Source organism: Dipteris shenzhenensis, chromosome 15, assembly GCF_047967505.1.
Source record: "Dipteris shenzhenensis isolate YYH24624 ecotype China chromosome 15, Dip_SZ_1.0, whole genome shotgun sequence".
NCBI classification, from domain to species: domain Eukaryota; kingdom Viridiplantae; phylum Streptophyta; class Polypodiopsida; order Gleicheniales; family Dipteridaceae; genus Dipteris; species Dipteris shenzhenensis.
In genome coordinates this window covers 47132333-47156201 of record NC_141610.1, presented here as the reverse complement: position 1 = coordinate 47156201, position 23869 = coordinate 47132333, and the positions used below count along the sequence as shown (strand labels likewise).

Below are 23869 nucleotides of genomic sequence, written 5' to 3'. Positions count from 1 at the left end.
TGCGTTGCCAAAAAAAACTCGCTCCAAAATGCGCTCGAAAAACTCAATCCTTGCACACACTCAATAAATCTAATGCTTTAATCTATATCTTTGATGCATTCACATTTTTTATGCCATTTAAAGTTTATGCTCAAAGGAATGAGAAAAATCCTTGCACAAAGAGGACAATGCCAAGAATATCTTCAACACATTTTGATCCAAGCAAGTCACAAATATGGCCACCTAACCTTTTAATACCCATTGGAGTGCAATTTAAATTCTGCAAACATATATACTCGGTACAAGACTACAATTCTAGGTGTGGAAAAAGGATTGTTTATCTATTCAAAGGTGCAATTGGGTGTGGTTTTGTTTCCCTACTTTGAAACACAATTTTACTTCTATGCATGGAAAGTTTTGGTGCAATGCTATCCATGATTGAAGTACTTGCTTTGTGAGGATCATTGAGTACAACCATAGGAAGAGAATGTAATGTTTAAAGGAGCTGTAGAAGCACTATATAGGTGTAACCTCGGATAACCTTGGATACATTGAAACAACCAAAAAAAAAATGTAGCTCTAGAAGAGGAGTTCTTTACTAAATATGCTTTCTAGGCATGTTCGTGCCACTTTGATACTAGTATATCATTGCTTCATTATTGTTGGTGTTCATTTGTTTTGTTTTCTACTTTTGTATCCCATCATATGCTTGATAACTCATTATTCTAGATTTTCTAAAGGACCTTATTATATAATAAATAAAAGAGAAAATAGACTCTAAATGCATGTCAAATCATCGTTTCAATACAAATACAATCTATGAAATTTCATAATTTAGTCTATATGCACATGCAAAGAGAGAACAATTCAATGCAATATTTACAAAATGAGCAAATACAAAGTAAAATCTTGTATATTCAAATTAAAAATGTGGGAAATAATAAAGGATGTGAAGCCAAATTTTTCAAAGGTATGGCAACAATGGAAAGGATTTTGGTATCTCTAAAGTTTTTTGGGCCTAAATATCAATAAAGAATCCATATTAATGTCCAAAAAAACAATGAAAGGAATTTGCAAAAAGAGAGACTTGGAAAGACAAGTTCTTATGACAACATTAAAAGCATCCAAGCAATATCTATTAAAATCAGCAAATACAGTGCAACCAAATTGAAAATGGAGGTGATAACAGGGTCATTGTTTTCTTAGGTGTGGCCATTTTTTGTGAGCTTCAGGGACTTTTCTCTATATAGGAATCTTGAATGACCCATAACTTATGCATTGCTCAATGGAATTCGATAAACTTTGTCTTCAAGTTGTAGTAAACATTCCAAACTTGAACATGAGAGCAAAAATTATGGAATAAGGATTTGGAACAAGATCATTAAAGCATTACAACTGCTATGTTGCATGTGAAGCATGGATCCTGAAGACTATAGGATATAGCAATTTATTCAAAAAAAATTAAATTTTTATTCTATACATACATGCAACCAAGTAGTCATTCAAAAGTACACTACGTGGGCTTCTCCTCAACCCAAGGATACACCTAAATGAGAACATTAGACATGGGTTAACGGGCCTCCAATGTTGTGCTTAAGTGATGCATACCCATTTGAGGGCATGCTTCATACTTTTTTTTTAATTTGTTGAAAATAAAAAAAGATTGAAAATTTGGAATCCAAACTAATGGGACTACTACATGGTGGTCTTAAAACATTGATAGTTGTTGGCATTAGTATCTAGATTCACCCTAAATTGAAAAAGTGCAATTTGTGCATGTGCAAAGATCTTTTAATAAATGCAACACTATTTACAATTTTGAATTGTTTCTTTTTCCATGAAATCGCTTGCTATATGGCTCATAAGCATGCCAAAGTTCATTGCATTTCATAATACACAGCATCAAACCTGATAACATGCCCTTTGGCCTATTTGTGTTTTGAAGTATTTTAGGCCACATTGCACTCGTTTGGGATATCCAATTCTGCTAACATGTATCGCCAGAGGAGGAAAAACCAACAGCTGAAAATTTTGCTACTTGTGTGAATTTTGAATTTTCACACCTCTTGCTCATCAAATCTTGGAAGATTAAGTACCTGCAACCTACCCCTGTCCTACAAACGTCCTACAACCCACATGTACCTCGACATGACCTTGTGTAAACTTTAGTTTGCCATTGTCTTCTTTTGGGTAAGTTGTCTTCTATTCTTTGCTTGTGTCACCAGCTAGGTTCTCTGGGTCTATTCTAGACTGATTGTGGCTATGGCTTAATGGCAACATGCAGCTCGTCATGGCTTGCAAGAGAACTAGATAGAGGCTTCGAGACAAGAAAGCTGAAAAGCCAAGTCAAGGCACAAGGAATAGATTGGGGGTCGAGGAAAGCACTGGCACGGTATCGAAACAGCAATGGAAGATACTTTTACAACATCTACGAAGGGAGAAACAACGAGAAGAAAGAAGGCTCCTTGCAGAGCAACAGCAAGAGGCGGTTGCAGATGCACGTATTTGATCATTGCCATCGGAGCGAAGAACACGAGTTGTGGTGTTGCGATTGATGGGAGCATTCGAGGCAGCAACATCAGGCCGTTTAAGTGATTTCTAGTCTCGAGTCTTCACAAGCTTTAGCCTGCATCCTAAAGTTCGTAGAGTAGTAACCCTACCAACACCTCGGAAGATGCACGCCCAAGAGGCGATGCTCTCTAACCTGAGAAATGGCTTATAGAAATTGAAAGGGGTGCACAGCTTAGATCAACTAGTTGCAAAGAGGGCGATATTAGCTATGTTGGTGTCCCCTGAAACAAAGGAGAAATGGCTTGGGCGCACAATGTCAAAGATGTTGTCAATTAGAAGGACCAATATGGCTCCAGTGGTTGAACATAGAGCAGAACAATGCATGATCATCCCGATCTGAGAAGTCTATGCGCTTCAATAGAATGCAAGAAAAGGAGAGACAGCCTAAGTGCGAAAGTCATTGCTACAGTGACAACGTTTTGGAACGAAAATGGCCTACAGAAAGTGAAAGGGGTGCACAGCTTAGATCAGCTAGCTACAAAGAGGGTGATATTAGCTATGTTGGTGTCGCCTGAAACAAAGTGGAAATGGCTTGGGCACACAATGTCGAAGATGATGTCAATCAGAAGGACCAACGTGGCTCTAGTGGTTGAATATAGAGCAGAAGCAATGCATGATCATCTCGATCTGAGAAGTCTGTGTGCTTCAACAGAACGTAAGAAAAGGAGAGACAGCCTAAGTTTGGAAGTCATTTCTACAGTGACAATGTTTTGGAACAAAAATACGAGAGTTTGTCCAAATAGAAAGGACATCTGTAAAAAGTGGAAAGGATGCAAGGTGTTTGAGGAGCACATCATACACATGCTAGATGTAATGCAGGTCAGTGGTGCCTAAACTAGCTTGGTGGTTGTTTGTGATTGAGCTTTGGGATAGTTTACTTGTTTCATTTCTTAAACCAGGCTTGGGCTAAATGTGATTGTCCTAAACCAACCTGGTGGTTGGAACATCATGCAACCGTAGGCTAGTTCAGCTCAATCGCCAATCATGTGATTGTCTTGAACCAGCATGGTTGAACAGACATTATTTGTTGTCCATCCCGGTGGCGTGGTTGAGCAGAAATTAACAACCATACATTTCACAATAGAATAGCAATATATTGTTATTTTACTAAACTAGCCCAGTGGTTGGAACATCATGCAACCATGGCTACTTCAGCTCAATCACCAGTTATGTGATTGTCCTGAACCAATGTGGTTGAACAAACATTAGTGATTATTGACCAGCTCGATGGTTGAAATTATTATGTTTCTTAGTACTTAAATTCGTTAAATTTAATATCCTGCTATTCGGGTCATATACCACTATTTCTAGATCGGGATGGCTTGGACTTAATGTGATTATCCTAAACCAGCCTGATGTTGGTTCAAGACAAATGGTTCACGATAAACAACTAGTTACTAACATAAATTGTGATTGAAATTGTGAAATTCAAAAATGAAAAGCAATATGCTGTTATTTTCGAATTGTGAAATTCAAAAATGAAAAGCAATATACTTGTTATTGTCTAATATGTGAAGTTGAGACCGTCAGGCTAAACTAGCCTGGTGGTTGAAATTGTGACAGTATCCTCAACCATCTCGGTGGTTGAAATTGTGACTGTCCTAAATGTATCCTAAACTAGCCTGACGGGCTGACTGTCCTAAACGTGTCTTAAACTAGCCCGATGATTGAAAATGTGCTTGGTGATTAAAATTGTGATTGTCCTAAACCAACCCAGTAGTTGAAATTGTGACTATCCTAAACTAGCGCGGTGGTCAAATTTATTTTGCTTCATTATATACTTTAATTAAACCCTGTTTTGTCTTGTTTTAGTAGTGCGAAAAGGGGGCTTACTGTTCTGTTGTTCCCGCATGTTGGGTTAGCAGATGGAGTTGTATCTCAAGTTTATGGATCGGAATTCAAACATTTCATTAAGGTAGAGGAGCTTTGAGCATTGTAAGCCCTGGTACGTCAGGAAACTCAAAGACATGAATGTTTGTTGTTGCAAAACACACATAGACTTTGACCTGGCCCGACAAGCTATGAATGACTTAAGATCTGGTAGTGTTGGAGCATTGATCCATGGGGATCGATGCCCATGCCTCCCTATGAATGCACAGTCTGTAGGCCACCTGGATCCTCATCATGTGTTGCAAGGGAGAGCAGGTTTTGTAGCCTAAGGTCTCTGTGGGAGCCAATGGTTTGTCCAAAGGGAGACTGTGAGTGGCATCGCATTGAATGCATTCGTGGCACATGCAAGCATTGCAGTTTGAAGCTAAAGAAGAAGACATTTCATGTCTATCCAAATGAAATGAGGGAATACAACCATGTTGCTCTAAAATGTAGTAGATTTGAAAATGTCAATATTGAAGGATCCAATAAAACGAGATGGCTACTGTCATATAAGAGCACTCAGCCAAGGGAGGTTATAGGTCACATGGTTCAATCCATCCCAAAATATGTGCTTCATAATTTTACAGCCAACTAGCAGGATAAGCAGTTCAAGACATGCCTTGCTAATTTTCTCCATGACACTATTGTCTCTGTCATAGATTTTGTTGAAAATTATTCATTTCAAGAACAAGATGAGATACAAATTGCTCACTAGTACAACAAGCGGATAACAATTCTTGTGCATATCATGTACAATCATTTGCTTTATTCTTCCACGCCTGATGCCAATCTGCTTGCTGACTCACAGAAGTCCAGGTCAGTGCAACACACATACCATTTCTACATTTCATATGATAGGGAACATGACAAATAAGCATTGGGAATGGCTGAAAAAAGAAAATACCCATGCAAAAAATATAAAACAACGTTGGGTGTGGTCAGATGGTGCTGTCTCTCAATTTAAATCAACTCGTGGATTCTACTTTGTCTCAAGGTTCAAATCTCTGACCGAGGTCTAGACATGATGTAAAATTTCTTTGGGTCTAGCCATGGCAAGGGTGAACATGATGGATGCGGTGTTGTTATTAAGCAAGCTCAATTTAAACACCAATTAACATGCCCTCAAGAAAAAGTCAATGATTCCCATGATGCTGTAACATGGCTTATAGCCAACCTCTCCATAGGCGTGCATTCAATAGTAGTAAACAAAGCCTTAACATCCAAGAGAGGCCGCAATTACAAACTGCTACATAAGAGTCCACAAACATTTGTGTACTCTCATCTAATAAGAGCTATTAAGTTATAGATGCAACATGTGCCACAACGAAAGAAGGACAGGAATGCCTTCAAATTGGATTTAGACACACATGAGCACAGCTTGGGGTGTCTTCGAGCAGTGGACGAGCACGATTGAGATAGTACTAAGAAAATGTAGTCTCATTGCAAGTGAACAATATTCCACTTATCCTAGAAAATGGAAAATGTATTTGAGAGTATGCTTCTTTTAGTAAATCCCAAACTAACCCACCATGCTGACGATCACTTATCTTGCACTACTACTATGCTATCCCTGCACTACTACCATGCTATTCTAAAATTTGTTGCACATTGCTATACTAAAATAGTCCCCTTTAGATTGGTTATCTTTAACCGTCAAATTTCAACCATTGGGCTACTTAAAACATTTAAGTACTAACATAGAAGCAGATCGACACAAAATATAATATTATGAGCACCATAGATCATGGATAACGGCAGGCCGAGAAAGTCCACAAGTCCAAGAAATGTCTGCAAGTTTTTTACTTTTTCAAAATACGATGACATTTTGCGGCTCAAGGAAATTCCAAACTCCCAACTTTCTTATCAACCTCTCTATAGCAAGCATCTCCCAACTCTTTAGGCCAGTCTAATGGACTATCGCAAACCTCTTCACACACTTGGATCACACACTGCTTGCTTGTCTCTACCGACTTGTACGCCCATAGCAACTCCTCCTTTCACTTGGGGTCCTCTTCATCCTAGTATTTGCTCTGTATACAACTTCGTGCCTCCATCATGTCCTACCAAGAGAAACCTACATCTCCTTCCTCCCTCATCCTAAGACTACGGATGTTCTCCTTCATCTCCTCCACTCTTTGCTCACTCTATGCAATAGCTTCATCTAAATCCCTCAACATCTGTTGAAGCTACTTAAATTGCTCAAAAACATCAACATGGGCCATTTCCAAGACTTTCGCTCTAGTTTGCAAATCTCTCAAGACTTTGAACTTCCAACAGTGGTTCGAAAAAACAACCCTCACCATGGCTGCTCTCTACATCCTTTCTGGCCTGGAGAGTTGCCTCATCGTCTTCTCCACCCCGGTTGCTCTCTGCCCCATCCTTCCTGGCCTTGAAGCTCTCTCACAATTCCTGCATCACCTTTCTAGTTTTTGCATTCTCCCTTTTCAGCTCCTCCATCATCTAGTCTTTTTCAATGTTCAATGTGTTCTGCATGTTGCAGAGTCGTTTGTAAAGACCCTCCTTTTCGGCTCTTTGATATTCAAGCTCCTTTTGAATCATTGCTAGCTCCTTGTCTGCGATGTCCCCATCACTTCTCACTTCTTCAAGCTTATCTCGAAGCTCCTTGATGTGCTTCTCTGCTTCTTCTCTTCTATGCCTTTCCATGTCAACCATTTTTGGAGCGGCTTAAGCTTTCTCTTGTGCCTACAAGGCCCTCGCTTGTGCCTCCTCTACCTTGGCTTCTGCACCTTCCCTAAGAATTTTCTCACATTGCACTACCTTTGCTACATCGGTGGCTTTCTCTTGTAGAAAATTCACCTTCTGACACATCTTTTATCGTATTGCTCAAAATCCGCTTTGAGGGAAGATACCATCAGGTGCATTGCAACTCCAGCGAACTGATATGACAATTGGGATTTGCCATCCATGCAATTCTTTAGGTTGGTTATTATGCTCTTGGAGACAGCCCTTGAGAAAGATACATCATGTCCTTTCAGTTGCTCTACTGCTGCTTTGAACTTGCTAGAACTTCACGGTTCCTCTCGTATCAGGAAAGAAGTGAATGGTCTTCTTCAGCACATCTTAGAGGTCTATTGGCAAGCTAAAAAGCTTGACTCCACCATCTTTACTAATTGAGCATTGGGGTATACATCTAGATATCTTGTCTCTTCCACTCCTCGAAGAAGTGTGTTTGCAAATTGCCTCCAGGAATGCCTAGCACATTTTCAATCACGCTTTCCGTGATGATAATCTTTTGACTTTGATAAACTAGTTGCCCCTCCTTCACGTTTACCTCGTGTACCAACCTGGTGAAGTTTTTAAGAGCATCCAAATTGGGCTTTTGAAGAGCGAGAGAGGATCTCCCATATGTCACGATTTCAAGGTCAGGGGAGGAGAGACTTTGTGCTGCAGAGGGGGAGGAAAGAGTGTGTGAGGAGCTCCTGGACTGTGTAGGTTCCATTATGAGAGGGGATAGAAGTTGCAGGAAGAGTGCAAGGGAGATAGAAATGGTCGAGAGGGATAGAAGATGAAACACTGAAGGAAATTGAATAGTGGAGGCTTGAGTTTGCAGTCTGAGAGTGCAAGGGAAAAAGAAACGGTTGAGAGGGATAGAAGACAAAATAGTTAAGGGAATGGAATAGCGGAGTCTTAAGCTTGTAGCCCAACTACACTGTCAAGGTGAGAGCCACCATGGTGGTTGGCCCGAATTTTGATTGTGGTGGAGGCTAAGACCCACCAGGCTGGTAATTACCAACCACCGCAGTGGCCCGCTGGCTTGCATGCATGATTACTACAAGTATAGTACCAGTCACCGAGCTTGCATGCTCAGGAGAGTACTAGTCTAGTGCATGATAATGAGTGATTAGAGGTGATTAGGCTTCATAATTTACTTTTGTGGTAATTACTGCCTGGTGGTGGTGGCTCTCATCAGCCACGTCTGTGGCCACCGGGCTGGCAATTAATTACTAGCCACCGCAATGGCCCATAGTTACTCACCTGCCAGTTACCACTACCGGGCTTGCATGCATGATCACTACGAGTGCAGTATATTACAAGTCATCGGGCTTGCATGCTCACTAGAGTACTAGAGTGCATGGTAATGAGTCATTAGAGGTGATTAGAATTCATGATTTACTTTTGTGGTAATTACTGCCTGGTGGTGGTGGCTCTCATCTGCAGTAGCCACATCTATCATGGCTAAGATTCCACCGGATTGGCAGTTAATTACTAGTCACTATAGTGGCCTGCTCACCCACCACTGGGCTTAAGCATGCATGATCACTACGACTGCAGTAAAAATTACCATTCACACCAGACTTGCATGCTTAGTAGAGTACTAGAGTGCCTAGTAATGAGTGATTAGAGGTGATTAGGCTTCATGATTTACTTTTGTGGGGATTGTTGCCCAGTGGTGGTGGCTCTCATCAGCAATGTCTGTTGTGGCTACAATTCCATCGGGCTGGCAGTAAATTCTCAGCCACTGTAGTGGCCTACTCGCCCACCATCGGGCTTAAGAATGATCACTATGAGTGTAGTAAAAATTACCAGTCATCAGGCTTGCATGCTCAGTAGAGTACTAGAGTGCTTGGTAATGAGTGATTAGAGGTGATTAGGCTTTATGATTTACTTTTATGGGAATTATTGCCCGGTGGTGGTGGCTCTCATCAGCCAGGCCTATCGTGGCTAAGATTCCACTAGGCTGGCATTTAATTACTAGCCATCGGAGTGGCCTGATCACCCACCACCGGGGTCTACTTCATGATTACTAGCCCATCTAGGGTGGCGCCTAAGATTATACCACGGTGGCCTGTAATTAATATGGATGGAACCTTGGGCTCCAGCCACCACGATGGCTCAAAACTTTATAATACCTTCGTGGCATTTGACATTTTACTACGTTGCGCTCATCCGCCCCTGCTCTGCTACTTTGCTCCACAACCCTCCTCTAACTCTTTTTCTGCCCCTGCTCTACTTTGCTCCACGCTCCCTCCTCCAACTCTCGTCATTCATCTTCTCCCCTACTTATTTGTTGTTAATCCACTCATCTGTACCATGCCAACTACCACCCCCCTTGATGCACTATGATCCCAATGTTATCTACCTTCTCATATAAGGTGATTGCATTGCACTCACGTGGAGTAGGCACTAGTGGAGACCCTTTGTTCCCACACTCAATTCCCCCCATATTTACATGTCACCACCTTAGATGACATGCTCACCTGTGGCCTCTTTATGGTTGTGCTGTATGGGTTACCCCTAGACATTGACAAAGGCCTCAGTATTTTCACAGTAGAGTACTCTCGACTTATTGGGGGGGCCGTAATGTGAGTCCTGGCAATGTGCATGGTCTTCGGCCTCTCTCTCCATCGTCTCCTCCTTTGGCTTCCTAAAAAATTTTAATGCAACGATCTAGACTGGTGGAAATATTGAGTTGTAAAAATTCCCTCTTGCTCATACGAGGCTCATAACCACTTAGTAATGGTTGGATGCAATCTTTTGGCCTTTAAGGCTCTCAACGATCTTTTGGTTCACTGGATGTAATGTTTTGGTTTCTAAGGCTCTCAGCAATTGCTGAGTTTTTATTACATTTATGTAATCTCTTTTTGTTCAATTTGAGGCTCTCAGTATGCACTGTTGTTAACTTTTATGTTTGAATGGTTATGATCGCTAGCTCTGCTTTAATCTTTTGGCCTTTAAGGCTCTCAACAATTGCCGAGTTTTTATAAATGTAAGGTCCTCTATTCAATTTTTCCTCAGTATAAGTTGTTAATTTTTATATAACCTATTATTGGATGCAGATGTGCGTTGTAATCTCTTTTGCTCAATTTTCACTCGATGAATTGGAGTTGATTATCTGGATGGCACCATCGGGCCTTCAGTCACCACGGTGGCTCGGAATACTTTTACCCTCATTTATATTTACTGCAACAATGACTAAAATACCAGTAAAGCAAGAGTACAATTTCCTTGGTTTATGACCAAAATAGCGCTAAAATAGCTCCAACTACCCACCGTTGTGGTTGCATCGAGATGCATCTAGAAAAATACAATTAAACCTTCAAAAATTACAATTGATGATATGGCCCTAAAGAGGATCCCTCTAGGGGCAAGGGCCATATTGACATGCATTATACAATATCCAGGATGCCACTAGACATATATGGCATGTCGATATGGCCCTTGCTCCTAAAGCGGACCCCTGAAGAGCCATATCATTAATTGCATTTTGCTTGGTTGCACAAGGAAATACATTTTTCTTGATACACAAATATATACTCCAAGAACCAGCGTGATGGCTATCATAGATCTCCTTTTGTTTGCCAACACACTGGTCGTCATAAACCTCCTCGTGTATTACATAAAAATAGGTAACGGAGCTATAACTCCAAGAACCAGCGCGGTAGTTGCTCCAAGACAACCTTGAATTCTAGGCGATGATAGGTCAAGCTAGAGACTGCGGTGAAGTGATGCTCAGAATGATAGATTACGTCTCATTATCATGTCAAAAACCAGCGCGGTGTTCTCTCCAAGCTAACCTATGATTTGCATGGACAAAGCTGTGGCAAAACGCTGCGCGATGACAGGTGGTCAGGCCAAAGATTGTGCTGCAGCAGTGTTCAGAATGATAGATTGTGTCTCATTATTACCAGCGCGATGGTCTCTCCAAGCCAAGCTTGAATTTTAATGATCTGCATAGGTGTGGTGCCCACTAGCAGGTTGCAAAGCTGCAGCAAAAGGCTACGCGATGATAAGTGGTCATGCTAGAGACTACGTTGCGTGAAGCAGTGTAGAGATGCACGATGTAGTGCAAAGCTATCGTGTGTCTCTACATCTCATTATTACACAGTGCGGCATCATGATGCTGAAAAAATTTTCAATGAGAGCACGGGTCCATGTAAAATTCAAAATTTCACTCAAGAGCGCATAGTGTCACGATCCCAAAATGGCCTCGAAAATAGTTCCGCGATTGGCTACATCAAGCAAACGCTGACCCGACAAAAGATTTGAAGCAAATTAATTTAAATTATTGGCAACATCTCCTACATAAACTAAACTACGCCATGTGTCCTCTACTAGAGCCGAATACCTAGTTCTTTTTTGACTTGTAAGTGTGAAACACATTGTGGGATGGGAAATCTTTTTCTCTCTTACGATTGGAGGAAAATTACCCGTTGGATTCCATCGAATCAATCTGAGCCATTGGTTATGAAAACTCGCATCGCTACGTTAGTTTCCCATGCAGCTTGAAAGTGCAAAGGTAGGGAAGAGGACAAAGTGCCCATTCTTGAATTCTTCTGTGAGAACCACATATCATGGCCGCCCAGCCCTTGGTATTGAGAAGTCCGATGGAGAAAGGCCAATCTCCATCTCCTGGCAAACTTGTGGTTCTCGAGTTCCTTTCTAAGGTTGAGGAAAAGGAAACGCATAAAGCGTCAAAATCGTTACCTCTTCTGTACAGGCTAAGCAAAATCAGCCGTTTGCCACTCCTAGCATGTCTCTACTAGAGTAGTAAGCAAAGAGGTCAAGAAACGTCCAAGACAATTAGCTGGCAGTGCCTCCAGTGGAGAAACCCCTGTTGTCCAACCAGACGGTAGACAAGCACAGGGTTCCGAGGTGGGTGAGCCTTCAAATGACCAGAGTAGGGCAGCGACGACGGAAGGGCCAATCTTATTGTAAAAAATGAAAAGAATTTGGAGAATGGCGCTGCCGGGAAGCAGAGAATTTCAGTGGAGAAGCAAGCTATGAGTCGGCAAAATAATAGAGACGAAAATCCTCGCATGCGTCTAATTCCGTCCATCTTTCTTCCGATTTTTGCACAGTTTTGTCTCTGAATCGCATCCCGTGATAGATCACTAATGGAAATAATTCCAGGAAGAATTTCTAGCTTGCAGTCCAATAGGAAATGAAAGAACATTAAGAAGAACATCACTTGAATGGACATCCATCGGTTCCAGCATTGCTTTTCCTACCTCGAACTGTGGGTTTATATACTTCTTTTAGCAACGCAGGGTTTTGGAAATTGAGAGCACGGTTTCCCATTTCTATGGCGATTTTGTCCCTTGCGAGCAGCTATGCCCAATTTTGTGGGAAGAAGCGACGACAATATGACAGCTACAGTGTTGGGTTTTCTTCTTTTGCTTGGCGCGTGGGCACCTGTCAAGGATGGAATTGCATTCGTAGCCGCAATCACAGAGCCCACGGATGTTGAAGCGTTGATGTAGTTGAAGGCTTCGTTTGATTCTACGAATATTCAAGTAGAATCGTGCATGAGCACCTGGGATTTTTCTTTCGATTCATGCGATAATTTATTTGGAGCAGTATTCACTTGCGGTCTAGATTGTGGAGCAGATCAAAAGGGTGTACAATGAGTTACGAGCCTTAAGCTGGATAGCGCTGGGTACGAGGGAGCACTATCTCCCTTCGTCGGTAGCCTCATAGCTCTAAAATACTTGTAGTTAAGGTCGTTGGACATCTCCTCGAATTCGTTTTTAGGCTCTATACCGGAATCTGTGGGATTACTTCGAAGTTTACAGGTCTTGAATTTTGCAAATAATCTTCTGGAAGGCACGCTTCTCGGCTCTCTCAGGAACGTAGCAAGCCTCGTTGAGCTGAGGATGCAGAACAACAAATTCGGAGGGTCTCTGCTGGATGTAAGCACCCTTGGGCAGCTACAGTTCTTGGACCTTTCCAGCAATGCATTTTCAGGGGCTCTACCCTCGCAGCTTCCGGGTTCTTTGATTTCCATGTCATTGAAGAACAATCAACTCACGGGGTGGCTACCGAAGGGTTAACTCAACACCCTTCCAATGCTCCGCGTGCTAATGGGTTGTCCGACTCCCATTGATGCATCTTTAATGTTCGAGAACCCCAATCTGTCCAACAACGCGTTCACCGCAGTCAGCATGCCAGGTGCGCTGGCTGTATCTTAGCTGGTGGCAATCGATGTCAGCTACAATCAGATTTCGGGCAAGCTCCCAACTCCTTTCGCAACCGCTAGGCGATTGAGTTCCTTGTTTGCTGAGCCACAATTCGTTCAGTGGCAGGATACCACTGAAGTATGCGTTGACGGCCGTGGCTGCACTTGTGGGGCTGGAGCCCCTGGAGCGGTTGCTGCTGGACGGAAATTACCTCACAGGGCCACTTCTAGTTCCGTTCATGAAGCTGGTGCCAGGAAGCATCGAGAGCAAGAGCAAGCGATCCATTGATAGCCATCTGAAGGAATCCATTTAAACTATTGGACCGTAGAATCGATCGACAGCTCTGTTGCGAGCGAATTATCAAGGCTGGCTAATGGTCGGACGCACAATTACATTCGAGACCATTAGACCCTGTGATGGTCAGATTGTTTTCAAGGATGATAGAGATGGTGTAGATTCGATCATGCTCCGCTACAGGCAATTGGGAAGATCTAGGGGCTGAACGAAAGGTAGCCCGTTTGCAAGTTACGAAAGGTGCAAGGCTTTAAAAAGAATTAATCGTTCACAATTCAGTTGGGTGCTGCAAGAAATCCGTCTCTCAAAACTTGTGTGGGGACCTTGTGATTGACCACCAAAACGCAAGGTAATCGGCACCAAGTGGGTGTACAAGACCAACTACAAGTCTGACGGCACGTTGGATAAGTACAAAGCTCGGCTCGTGGCAAAAGGATTCGCATCTGTATATGGTTTTGATTATCAAGATACTTTTGCTTCCACAGCTCGACTAACCACAATTCACAGTGTTTTGGCTTTAGCAGCACAGGAAAGTTGGCCCGTGTTTCAGATGGATGTAATCTGCCTTTCTAAATGGAGATTTCAAGGAGGAGGTATACGTGGAACAACCACTAGGCTTTGTGATCCTCGGTTCGGAAGGTGAAGTCTGTAAACTAAAGAAGGCACTTTACGAGCTGAAACAGGCCCCACGAGCGTGGTACCAGCGGATTGATACCTACTTTCTGCGAAACGGGTTCAACATCTGATGCAAATTTGTATATCTACAGAGAAGGAGGTAGGTGTATGATCGTGGTCCTTTATGTGGACGACCTTGTCATAACAGGGAACTATGAAGAAAAGATCTCGTAGACAAAGCAGTTGCTAGGAAGAGAGTTTGAAATGACAGATCTCGAACTGATGCATTTCTGTTTGGGGATTGAAGTTTGGCAAGAGCCAAAATAGATCTTCATCTCACAGCTAAAGTATGCTGGAGAGATACCAAAGGCATTTGGCATGACTGAGTGCAAGACAGTTGGCACTCCTATGGAGATTGACGTGAAGCTCTCAAACGAGGATTCATCACCACTGGTGGATGAAGCGAAGTACAAAAGGCTTGTGGGCAGTTTGATTTACTTGTGCAACACACGGTCGAACATTAGTTTTGCGACTGGTGTACTAAGCAAGTTTTCCAATAAGCCCCGAGAGAACCATTGGAGGGCAGGGATGTAGGTGCTGAAATACATCAAAGGCACACTTGATTATAGCATCACCTATACCAAGGGTAACATCTTGACCGGATTCTGTGACTCGGATTGGACAGGAGACGTGGACAGTAGGAGATCAGTGACAGGTTACTGTTTCTCATTGGATCTGGAGCTGTGTCATGGGTCAGTAAGCAGCAACCCACAGTTGCTCTTTCTTCTACCGAGGCTGAGTACAAATCAGCATGTTTTGCCTCTTGTGAGGCAGTGTGGTTGAGGAGGATTTTAGGGGACATGGGTACAGTGCAGAACAAGCCTACGCAATTATCATGCGGCAATCAGAGTTGCATGGCAATTGCAAAGAACCCTGTGTTTCACGCTCACACAAAACACATTGAGATTCAATATCACTTTGTACGCAAGCTCATCATGGATGGAGAGGTCGACGACTTGGTGTACTGTCCGACTACAGAGAATGCTGCGGACATCTTCATGAAGGCTCTTGGAAGAGACTTGCTAGAGAGGCATCTTCATCGACTTGACATTGGGCCGAAAAAGTAAATTCACTTGCGGGTGGACTTTGAGGGGGAGTGTTAGATATCAATGCTTCACTCTTGTGTAACTATGCGTGTGTAACTATGCGGGAACCAGCTAACTCTACTTGTAAGCCCAGGAGAAGGCATTTGAGTAGCTCGGTTATCTGGTAGGTCTTGGTTTGGACACCAGATGGGAGCCATGTGTGGCTTGATGACTGGATGACTTTAGATAGAGTTGGCACACTGCTAATTAGGCTACATGCAAGTGCGGGAAGGCATCCCATGTTTGACCGCACTGAGGGTATCCAGCCTCAGTCCTCTACTATTTCCAACACGCCATCGAAGCTCCTCACACAGGAGCGCACGACTAGAAGGCAGCGCCATCTATTGTATCAATTTTACAGTAATCAAAATTTTGATTCTCCATACTATTTGCTTTTCTCTCTTGTTATCTGTTGAGCACAGACATTGTATTATTTTCTTACAATTTTATTAAAAATTTTAAAATTTATTTCAATTTATATATCATTATTTAAATGTATTCAAAACTATTAATTATAAAATTAGATATATAATATACCATTTTAAATTGTTTATTAGTCATTAATGTAATGCTTTTGAGAAAAAAATTAGATAATCAAAAGAAAATTTTGTTTTGGGTGGCTTGGCACGGGTTTTACACTAGTTAATTTGAATGAGAGGAATATGAAGGCCCTAAGCATGAAGAAATACGTTTAAATAGGATATAAACTCGTAATAAGATAAGCATGCATGCATGGCTGATGATAATATTTGAGGTGGCACGATTTGTTGACGAAAAAGGCAAACAAATAAAGAAACGTGACGTGTCTGAAGAGTTTGTTGGGTGGCTGAGTACCCAATGCTACTCTTTCCATGCTACGGGTTTGTTTTGGAGCTGAACAAACACCACCACCATGCCTCTTGAATCTGCATTTGTCCCTTGCAAACCTTAGCTTTGCCCATCGACATTTGCAACACAATCTCGCTCCAAAACATATTGAAGCAAATTCATCCACCCAACACACTCTGGAGCAACACACATCTCGCTGCCTCAGAGCAACAATCAACACCAGAATGGCTCTTGCAGTCTGCATTTGTCCTTCCAAAACTTAGCTTTGCCCATCAACTTTTGCCAAAACTTAGCTTTGCCCATCAACTTTTGCATCAGAATCTCGCTCCAAAACAAATTGGAGCAACTTCATCCACCCAACAATCTCTGGAGCAACGGACATCTCGCTAGAATTTCGCTCCAAAACAAATTGGAGCAAATTCATCCACCCAACAAACTCTGGAGCAACGGACATCTCGCTGCCTCAGATCTACAATCAACACCACAATGGCTCTTGGAGTCTGCGTTTGTCCCTTCCAAAACTTAGCTTTGCCCATCAACTTTTGCAACAGCGAACTGGAGCAACAACAACTTTAGCCTCTAGTGTTTGCTTTGGAGCCACATCCACTTTCCAGCCATGGAGCCATTCTAGCTTTGCCCATCAACTTTTGCAACAGCATCTCGCTGCCTCAGAGCAACAACACTAACGTAGCTTTGCCCATCAACTTTTGCAACAGAATCTCGTTGCTGCAGCAACTGTACCTGCCCTTCTCACCCTCCAGCCCAGCTATCTTATCCGATCTGGGTTAGGCACTACAGCCCGCATTGTAACCAGGATGATGCAGTAAAGATGCAGCCGTTCTATCGATCAAGATCAACATCGCTGCGCTGAATTGCAGTAAGCCAACGGGCTCAACAAAAGCTGCTTGTAAAGATCATTGCTCTAGAAAAGCACGGGAGCGGAAAGCCAGAGGGACCATGGAGCTTCTACGAATGCAAGGGAAGAGTGAACAAGTTGCGAACAAACATCACATTATGCGCAGATCGGGCTCGTCCAAAGCAAATCCCACTGCTGCAACGGGTTTAATAGGACGGGGAGCAGCAACAGGGAGTGCGCAGGCCGGTCCAACTCCTTCCTGGCCCCTGCTCCTGAAAGTTTGGCGGGTGGGAAGCATGTATTTCAAATCCGACTGTAAAAGAAGAGCTTGTCTTCTGCTCTCGCTCGTCCTCCTTCTATGTGCTTTGTGCGCTGGTACTTTCTAACTTTATTCGCCCTTGGACCCTATCACCCCTAAGGAGGCTGTGTTGAGCTTTTTGACTAGGTGTCTGTCCAGAGGGTGGAGCATTGATTCTCCACTCCCCCATGTCCAATCTTTTCGGACCAAGCAGCTTCATGATCTAAGGTTATATATCAATTTCCCACATGGGGGACAACAGGGTTTGACACCTTGGGTTCCATGTTAGGTTGAGTTGAGATTCTGATGAGTGTGGCACATGGACTCTTCATGCAAACCTCATTTGGGTGTAATGTCCACATGGGACAACCATGTAATGGCATGGGGTTATGTATTCTGCCAATTCTGGATGCTACATGGGTAGATATCAAACAATGGATGGGCTTCCTTATGGGCGGCAAGGAGTCTGCTATGTTGGCAGCACACAAGGCTGCCACATGGGCAAATCTAAGCCTAACCAAGGACAGGACCCAATAGGGATTTGTAGGTTTGTGGAAAGCCAAAAAGGCCTATTGAGCTACATTATGAGGAAAACACAAGGCCTTGACAGGGGATGTGGAAGTGTCTAGGACACCCTAAGAATCTAATGCTGAAAACTAGAACGTAGTAAGTAGGATTACAGTCCCTGTGTCTCTAAGGAGTTGGGGAGTGATTCCTGTGATGTGTCATCCATTAGTAATCTAAGCTCCATGCAGGTCTGATTGGGGTCCCACTAGGAGTCCTGGTTTTTAAAGTTAATACTCAGTTTTAATGTATTGTTTGACGTCAATATTGGACCAGCAAGTCATGGTTTTTAAATTCTGCTCGGGCAGCTTGTGAACAAGATTGGGTCAATAAATTTTGGTTTGCCACATGGCACTGACAGGTCGTAAAAGGTTGTGAAAACCTTGATTTTGTTCTACATTGGTCTAGTTGTCTAGTCTTGTGTGTACTATGTAGGTCTCGTTGGTACATGCTGTTCCTCTTCGAATAGTGAGAGAGAGCTAATGACAGATATGGCTGGTTTCTCCATTCTCTTGCTTGTCTGTAACATGCTGGGGACTTCCTGTGCGGAAATAGATGAACATAAAAGGAGAACTCAAACATGAAAGACACGAGATCTTCCTAACTATCGTACTCTGCTTTATTCATGATGCTGGCATAAATTCCCTAACTAGTGTCTGTACATGATTGCCAAAATCGGAATACGAAACTTAGCTGAGAAAACTCTATTTAACTGCTGCGACTGTTGGAGAACTAGCTATGCTGCTGAAACAATCTGCCAGAACTCGACCTGGTTGCTGCCCAAACCATGATGTGTGCTGCGTGTACATGCTGCCAGAAATTGTGATGATGCGTTGCTGGTCCTGGTGTTGAAATAGCATGGCAAAGGGCGGGGGCTGAGGCTGGTACTGAATGGGAAACAAGGGCTGGAGCAGTCCCTTAAATAGGCCCAAAACTGGCAGACTAGGCTGCCTGACTGGCAGTCTAGGTTGACCGACCTGCTCGTTTGGTCAACCGTGTGACTGGGTTGGTTCAACTGGCCCGACATGGTCAGCTTTACGTGCTGACCTTGGGCGACCCATCTGGCCCTTGATTGGGCTGCTGTAATAGCCCCAAAACTGGTGTAGAAGTTGCATCTGGATGCTGCGAATACCTGGCAGTGCAGCCAAGTGTCAGTGCCACCTGTGCCTGGCACTGGTGCATGTGACGTTGCCTCTGCTATCATTCCCTGCTAATCTCTATGGGATTCACATTTGGACATCGGGAGGTAGCCTAATGTTGTGATGTGGCAAATGGGGCTACCTCGGATGGGGTGTGAACTTGCCAGACTTGCGTGCAGTCTCTTGCTGGTTAACACTGTAGGAGCCTAAGCTTAGGGTATCGAGTCTGACATCCTCCCTTGGACAAAACATATAGTGCATTGCTCATCTGGGTAGTCAATGATCGGACACATGTTACAATACCCATGGATGTGTAGGCAGGGACAACGGCCTTAAATCTCATACTACATTGGACATCTCATTAGTAGATGTTCCTTTTTGGAGAAAATGTGTTATATAGAAGGCCATTTGGGTGGCATGTGGCTGTGGTGTGGATATGAGGGCTAAGAGTTTCTCTCACTAAGCTAAGGCCCTCCTTGCTAAGTAATGCTAACTGAAAGAGAAAGAGAGAGATAGAGTGAAGCATAATGAGAGAGACATGAACACTGAGTTTATGCTAAGCTACCATCTTTCTTCTTTATGTTTTAGGCCTGGCATTCACTAGATACCCTTTACAACTGTTGTTCCTCAATGAAGAGGGTTGAGGCTATACGCTGAGTTCCACTTGGGGGACTAGAGCTGATGGCTGATGGCTGTGAATCAGCTGTCGTTAACTGAGGAGAGCCATTGCTATGGAAGGGCTGTTGAAGCTACTGAGGCTGCCATGGCGACTGCTGACACTGACCTCAAGGCTGCTGCACTCCTGGAAAGGTCTACTGGAGCTGCTGCGAGTCATGCTATTGTCCTGAGGGGCTGCTGGGCAACCTGAGGCTGTTGCGGGACATGCTTCTGAAGCTGATCATCCTCTGCAGGGGCTGCTGAACTTGGAATTGCTAGAGCTACTGCTGCTAGTTCTATTGCTGCTGCTGGTGGAGTTGCTGCTAGAGCTAAGTGTGGGCAAGTTGGAGGAACTGTTGCTGCACCAGAAGATCCAAGAATGAGAGAGGACTGGTGGTTTTTATAGGAGAAGGGCTGCTGACTCTTGACACATTTGGTCAAAAGTCAAAGTTGATTAAAAAGTCAACACCTCGACTTTTTGACTGGAAAAGTCAATTCTGTGTCTTTTGACCTGTTTTGTCTTCTGCTGGCTTTTGTATTGCTGGATCTTTCTTGCTGTGTTGCATATGTGGAAGCATTTGAAAGGAGTATGATGGGCTGTGGATGCCCATGACATCCCCTTCTGCTGAAACTGAAACAGATTTGTACATGGACTGCTGGAACCAATGGCTCGTGACGAAAGATCGATAGTCTGGCTGCTAACTGCCTATGGGTCAATGCGAGCACCATCAAATGTGTCCGAGTCTTCGTGGTTGGATCCTCAACTGTAATGATGGGGTCCTGCCACCTGACAATTGCTGTGTGGTTGGCAAACAATGGCGCACCAAGGATGATGTTAGCTGGGCCTAACAGGGCAAAATGAAGGTAGGCTTCTTTGCCATCCCACTGATGTGAAGCTTGACATCATGGGCTACTGAGCTGGTGCTAACTGTGTGCTGAACCATGCCAAATGCACATGAAGCTGAAACATTGAACGTGACTACTGTGGGAAGATGGAGCTCAGCCGCTACTGTGGCACCGAGCAATCCTCCGAGCTGCCTCCATAAAAAAGAATGGTGACCTTTGTGCCTGCTACTTGCCCATAACACGTGAACCTTTTGAGGGGTTCTTTCACTGGGGTGACCTTCTGCTAAGTTTCTGCCACCTAAGGAATAAGCTAAATTGCTCCTAGTGTTGTCACTGATCTTGATGGAAGGGAAGCTGTAATGGATGAAAATGAGGGCAATGTCGCTTGTCGTGGTCCTTCTCGTGTGTCATGCCTTAGCTTCTCCTCTATGTTGAGAAAACCTCTGAACATGCAGGTCCCCTCCGAAGTCACCTTCATGTCTCTCAATTGCTGCAATTCAGTTCCCAAAGCATGTACCTTGTCTTGGACGAGAGAGAGAGAGAGAGAAAGAAAAGAAAGAAAGATATATTAACGTCCGCGGGAGGCCTCGCGGGCCTATGGGACAAAAGTGCGGAAACAAAGTAAACTCATACAAGCCACTGTGGGCTGGGGCGAAGGGCTCGCTAAGGCCCTCGCTGAGTACTAGAAAATACATAAGCTGAAATATTAATGTAGTACATATCAAAACAGGCCAGAGAAGAGGTATGTCAGGCGCTCAGGGCTAATGCTCCAAGAACATGATCTGGCTCCATGTATCCAGGCTCCGTGATAGGTCTTTGGTGTGACACAAAGAGCTCACGTATCTGCATCTGTCGAGCCGTATTAACGTCCGCGGAAGGCCTCACAGGCCTATGGGACAAGGTACAAAGTACACCAAAAGGATGATCTTATACAAGCCTCAGTGGGCTGGAGCAAAGGGTGCACTAATGCCCTTTTCTGAGTGCTAAGACTACTAAACTGATAAACTGAAAAAACTATAAAACTGAGAGAGAGAGAGAGAGATGATTCCCGAGTTTGCAAACATTGCATCGTGGTGAGAGTACTTATGTTAAGCATTTTGAGTGTATTGATAGAGTGCGCATGTTTTTATTTGTGCATTTGGGGCGTTTAGTGTGTAATCTACCTAACCTTTTGAGATCAGTCACCCCTAATGTTATCCATAGAGAGTTAAGAGTTCTTAAATGTTGAAGAATAATACTTGGCTTATCAAAACACTTTTAAGATTTGTCCTCCATTTGCTAATGTGACATCCTCATTATGTAATCTATCTCTTACCTTTTGTAATTAGGTTACTCCAATTACGTAACAATGAAACCTAATATTACCGATGCTTAGTCAACCTTGGTCAATAATCCTTGGCTTGTTAAAAGCACTTCAAAATTTTGTCCTTGGTCTCTAATTTTACGTTGAGTAGTGCTGGTCTTCTTATCAATTGAAGAAAAAAGTTCACCGCTCTTTGATTTATAGTAGATGTGTAATCCTTTGCTTTCAAGGCTGATGACTGTACACATTTCAGCTTAGTAGTATATGCAATGCTTATTTGTCATGAAAAGCTACTAATGCATATTTTGGCATGGGTACGTTGTTGTGATTAGGAATGTATGTCTTACTATCTTATGTTCAACGAGACTTCTCTACTGCTCTATCAAACAAAGATTTGTACGGCTTCCATGTTGCAACATGGAAGTTTGTTTTCATGGTGATTGTTGCCACACCAATGTTTGCTTTGTACGAGTATATGCAGGTGAGTTATTGCAAGTTTTCTCTGTAACTTGTTATTCTTGCATCATAAATTCTACTTGTGCTTTTAGCTGAAACTAGCTCAGCTTCATAAATTGGCATGTACTTGTATAAAGACCAATTGGATGCACTCTAGAAACTAACAGTAATTTTTGGCCTTCTTGAGAGAAATAAGTATTTGTTATATTCTTTGTTGTTGTAAGGTTGCATTGACTTGGTATGTGTAAGATGGAAACTTTAGTTGGTGCTATATTTTGTCAAATTTGTGAATGTGGAATCTGTACATGTTTATGTGAAGTGCACGAATGACTCATGAGTACTACGTTGTATCCAGTCTTGTCAATTTAAAACTTGGAGCACTCCAACAAGACATATCTAAAGGGGCATATCTGGAAGGAAATATGGCTATAATGACCAAGGGAATTGATCCCCCATGAAATATGTGAGCCACAGTGTGCCTAGAAGAGCATCTATTGGTTCTAGAGTGGTGACAACAAATGTCCGCTTTTTCTCCTTTCTAGTAGGGTCTGACAGAGCTCGACATCTATGACTAATGCACGGGTATTAACTAGTGCTAGGCATGACCAAACACGCTGTGCAGCTTGAGTGCAATGCCACTAGACTGACCTTGTCTGCTAAGTAGTAGTTGATTAAATCGTTGGACATGCCTCCATTAAAGAGAACCCTAACATTGCATCCTCCTATTAGGGCATAACGTATGAGAACATCCTTAATTGGTTGGTTGGGAGGTCTTGACTTGTTCAGAAGGAGGTGTCATCTTGGTTATAGTCCTATATGTGAGAAAACAGAATGGAAGCAAGAGTGAGCAAAGAGAGAGTGAGCTGAACGTAGTTCACTCCTGAATGTCAACTGAACTGAAGTGAATGAAGTGTTCTAATCACTAACTGTAGTTAGAGATTAGACCGTGGTTAGGGGGAAAAACCGCTAAGAGGGAAAAGTGCCCCTAACTCACTTATTACATTACATTGGCCACTGCCTAGAATATATTAATAATTCTAACACCCCTCTGCAGTGCCAATATGGTGTACAAGGTAGTGATCAATCACCAAAAGGAGATAAGTTTAGGGCATTGCGAAATGCCTCAAGCTTCTCACGTGGAAGTGCTTTGGTGAATATGTCTGCAACATTGTCATGTGTTGACACATAGATCATACTGATCTCCCCTGCATGCAACTTCTCTCTGACATAATGATAATGAACCTCAATGTGCTTCGTGCGAGCATGAAACATAGGATTCTTTGCCACTGCAATAAAACTTTGACTATCAGTGAGAATAGGAGAAGGACCCTCCAATATGGGACGAAGATCAGTGAACAAACGTTGCAGCCAAACACACTCAACTGTCGTTGTGAAAGTTGCCCTGTACTCAGCTTCACATGAGGAAGTAGCCACTGTAGATTGCTTCTTGCTCATCCAAGAAATGCAAGCGTTTCCCAAAAAGAAACAATTACCACTAGTGGATTGCCTAGTATCATAGTCTCCAGCC

At 43.1% G+C, this 23869-nt stretch overlaps 1 protein-coding gene and 1 pseudogene across 1 annotated transcript in view; both read left to right on the top strand.

Moving 5' to 3' along the window:
* Positions 1-12494: 12494 nt before the first annotated feature.
* On the top strand, positions 12495-13628 carry LOC147893905 (protein STRUBBELIG-RECEPTOR FAMILY 7-like; annotated as a pseudogene).
* A 3070-nt stretch (positions 13629-16698) lies between these two features.
* LOC147893904 (uncharacterized) overlaps positions 16699-23869 on the top strand; it is a 97177-nt gene continuing 90006 nt past the window's right edge. The window contains exons 1-2 of the mRNA XM_087386090.1: positions 16699-17453; positions 22218-22366. Coding sequence (XP_087242216.1) covers positions 17180-17453; positions 22218-22366 — 423 coding nt within the window. The 5' untranslated portion in view covers positions 16699-17179. The remainder of the gene's footprint in view (positions 17454-22217; positions 22367-23869) is intronic.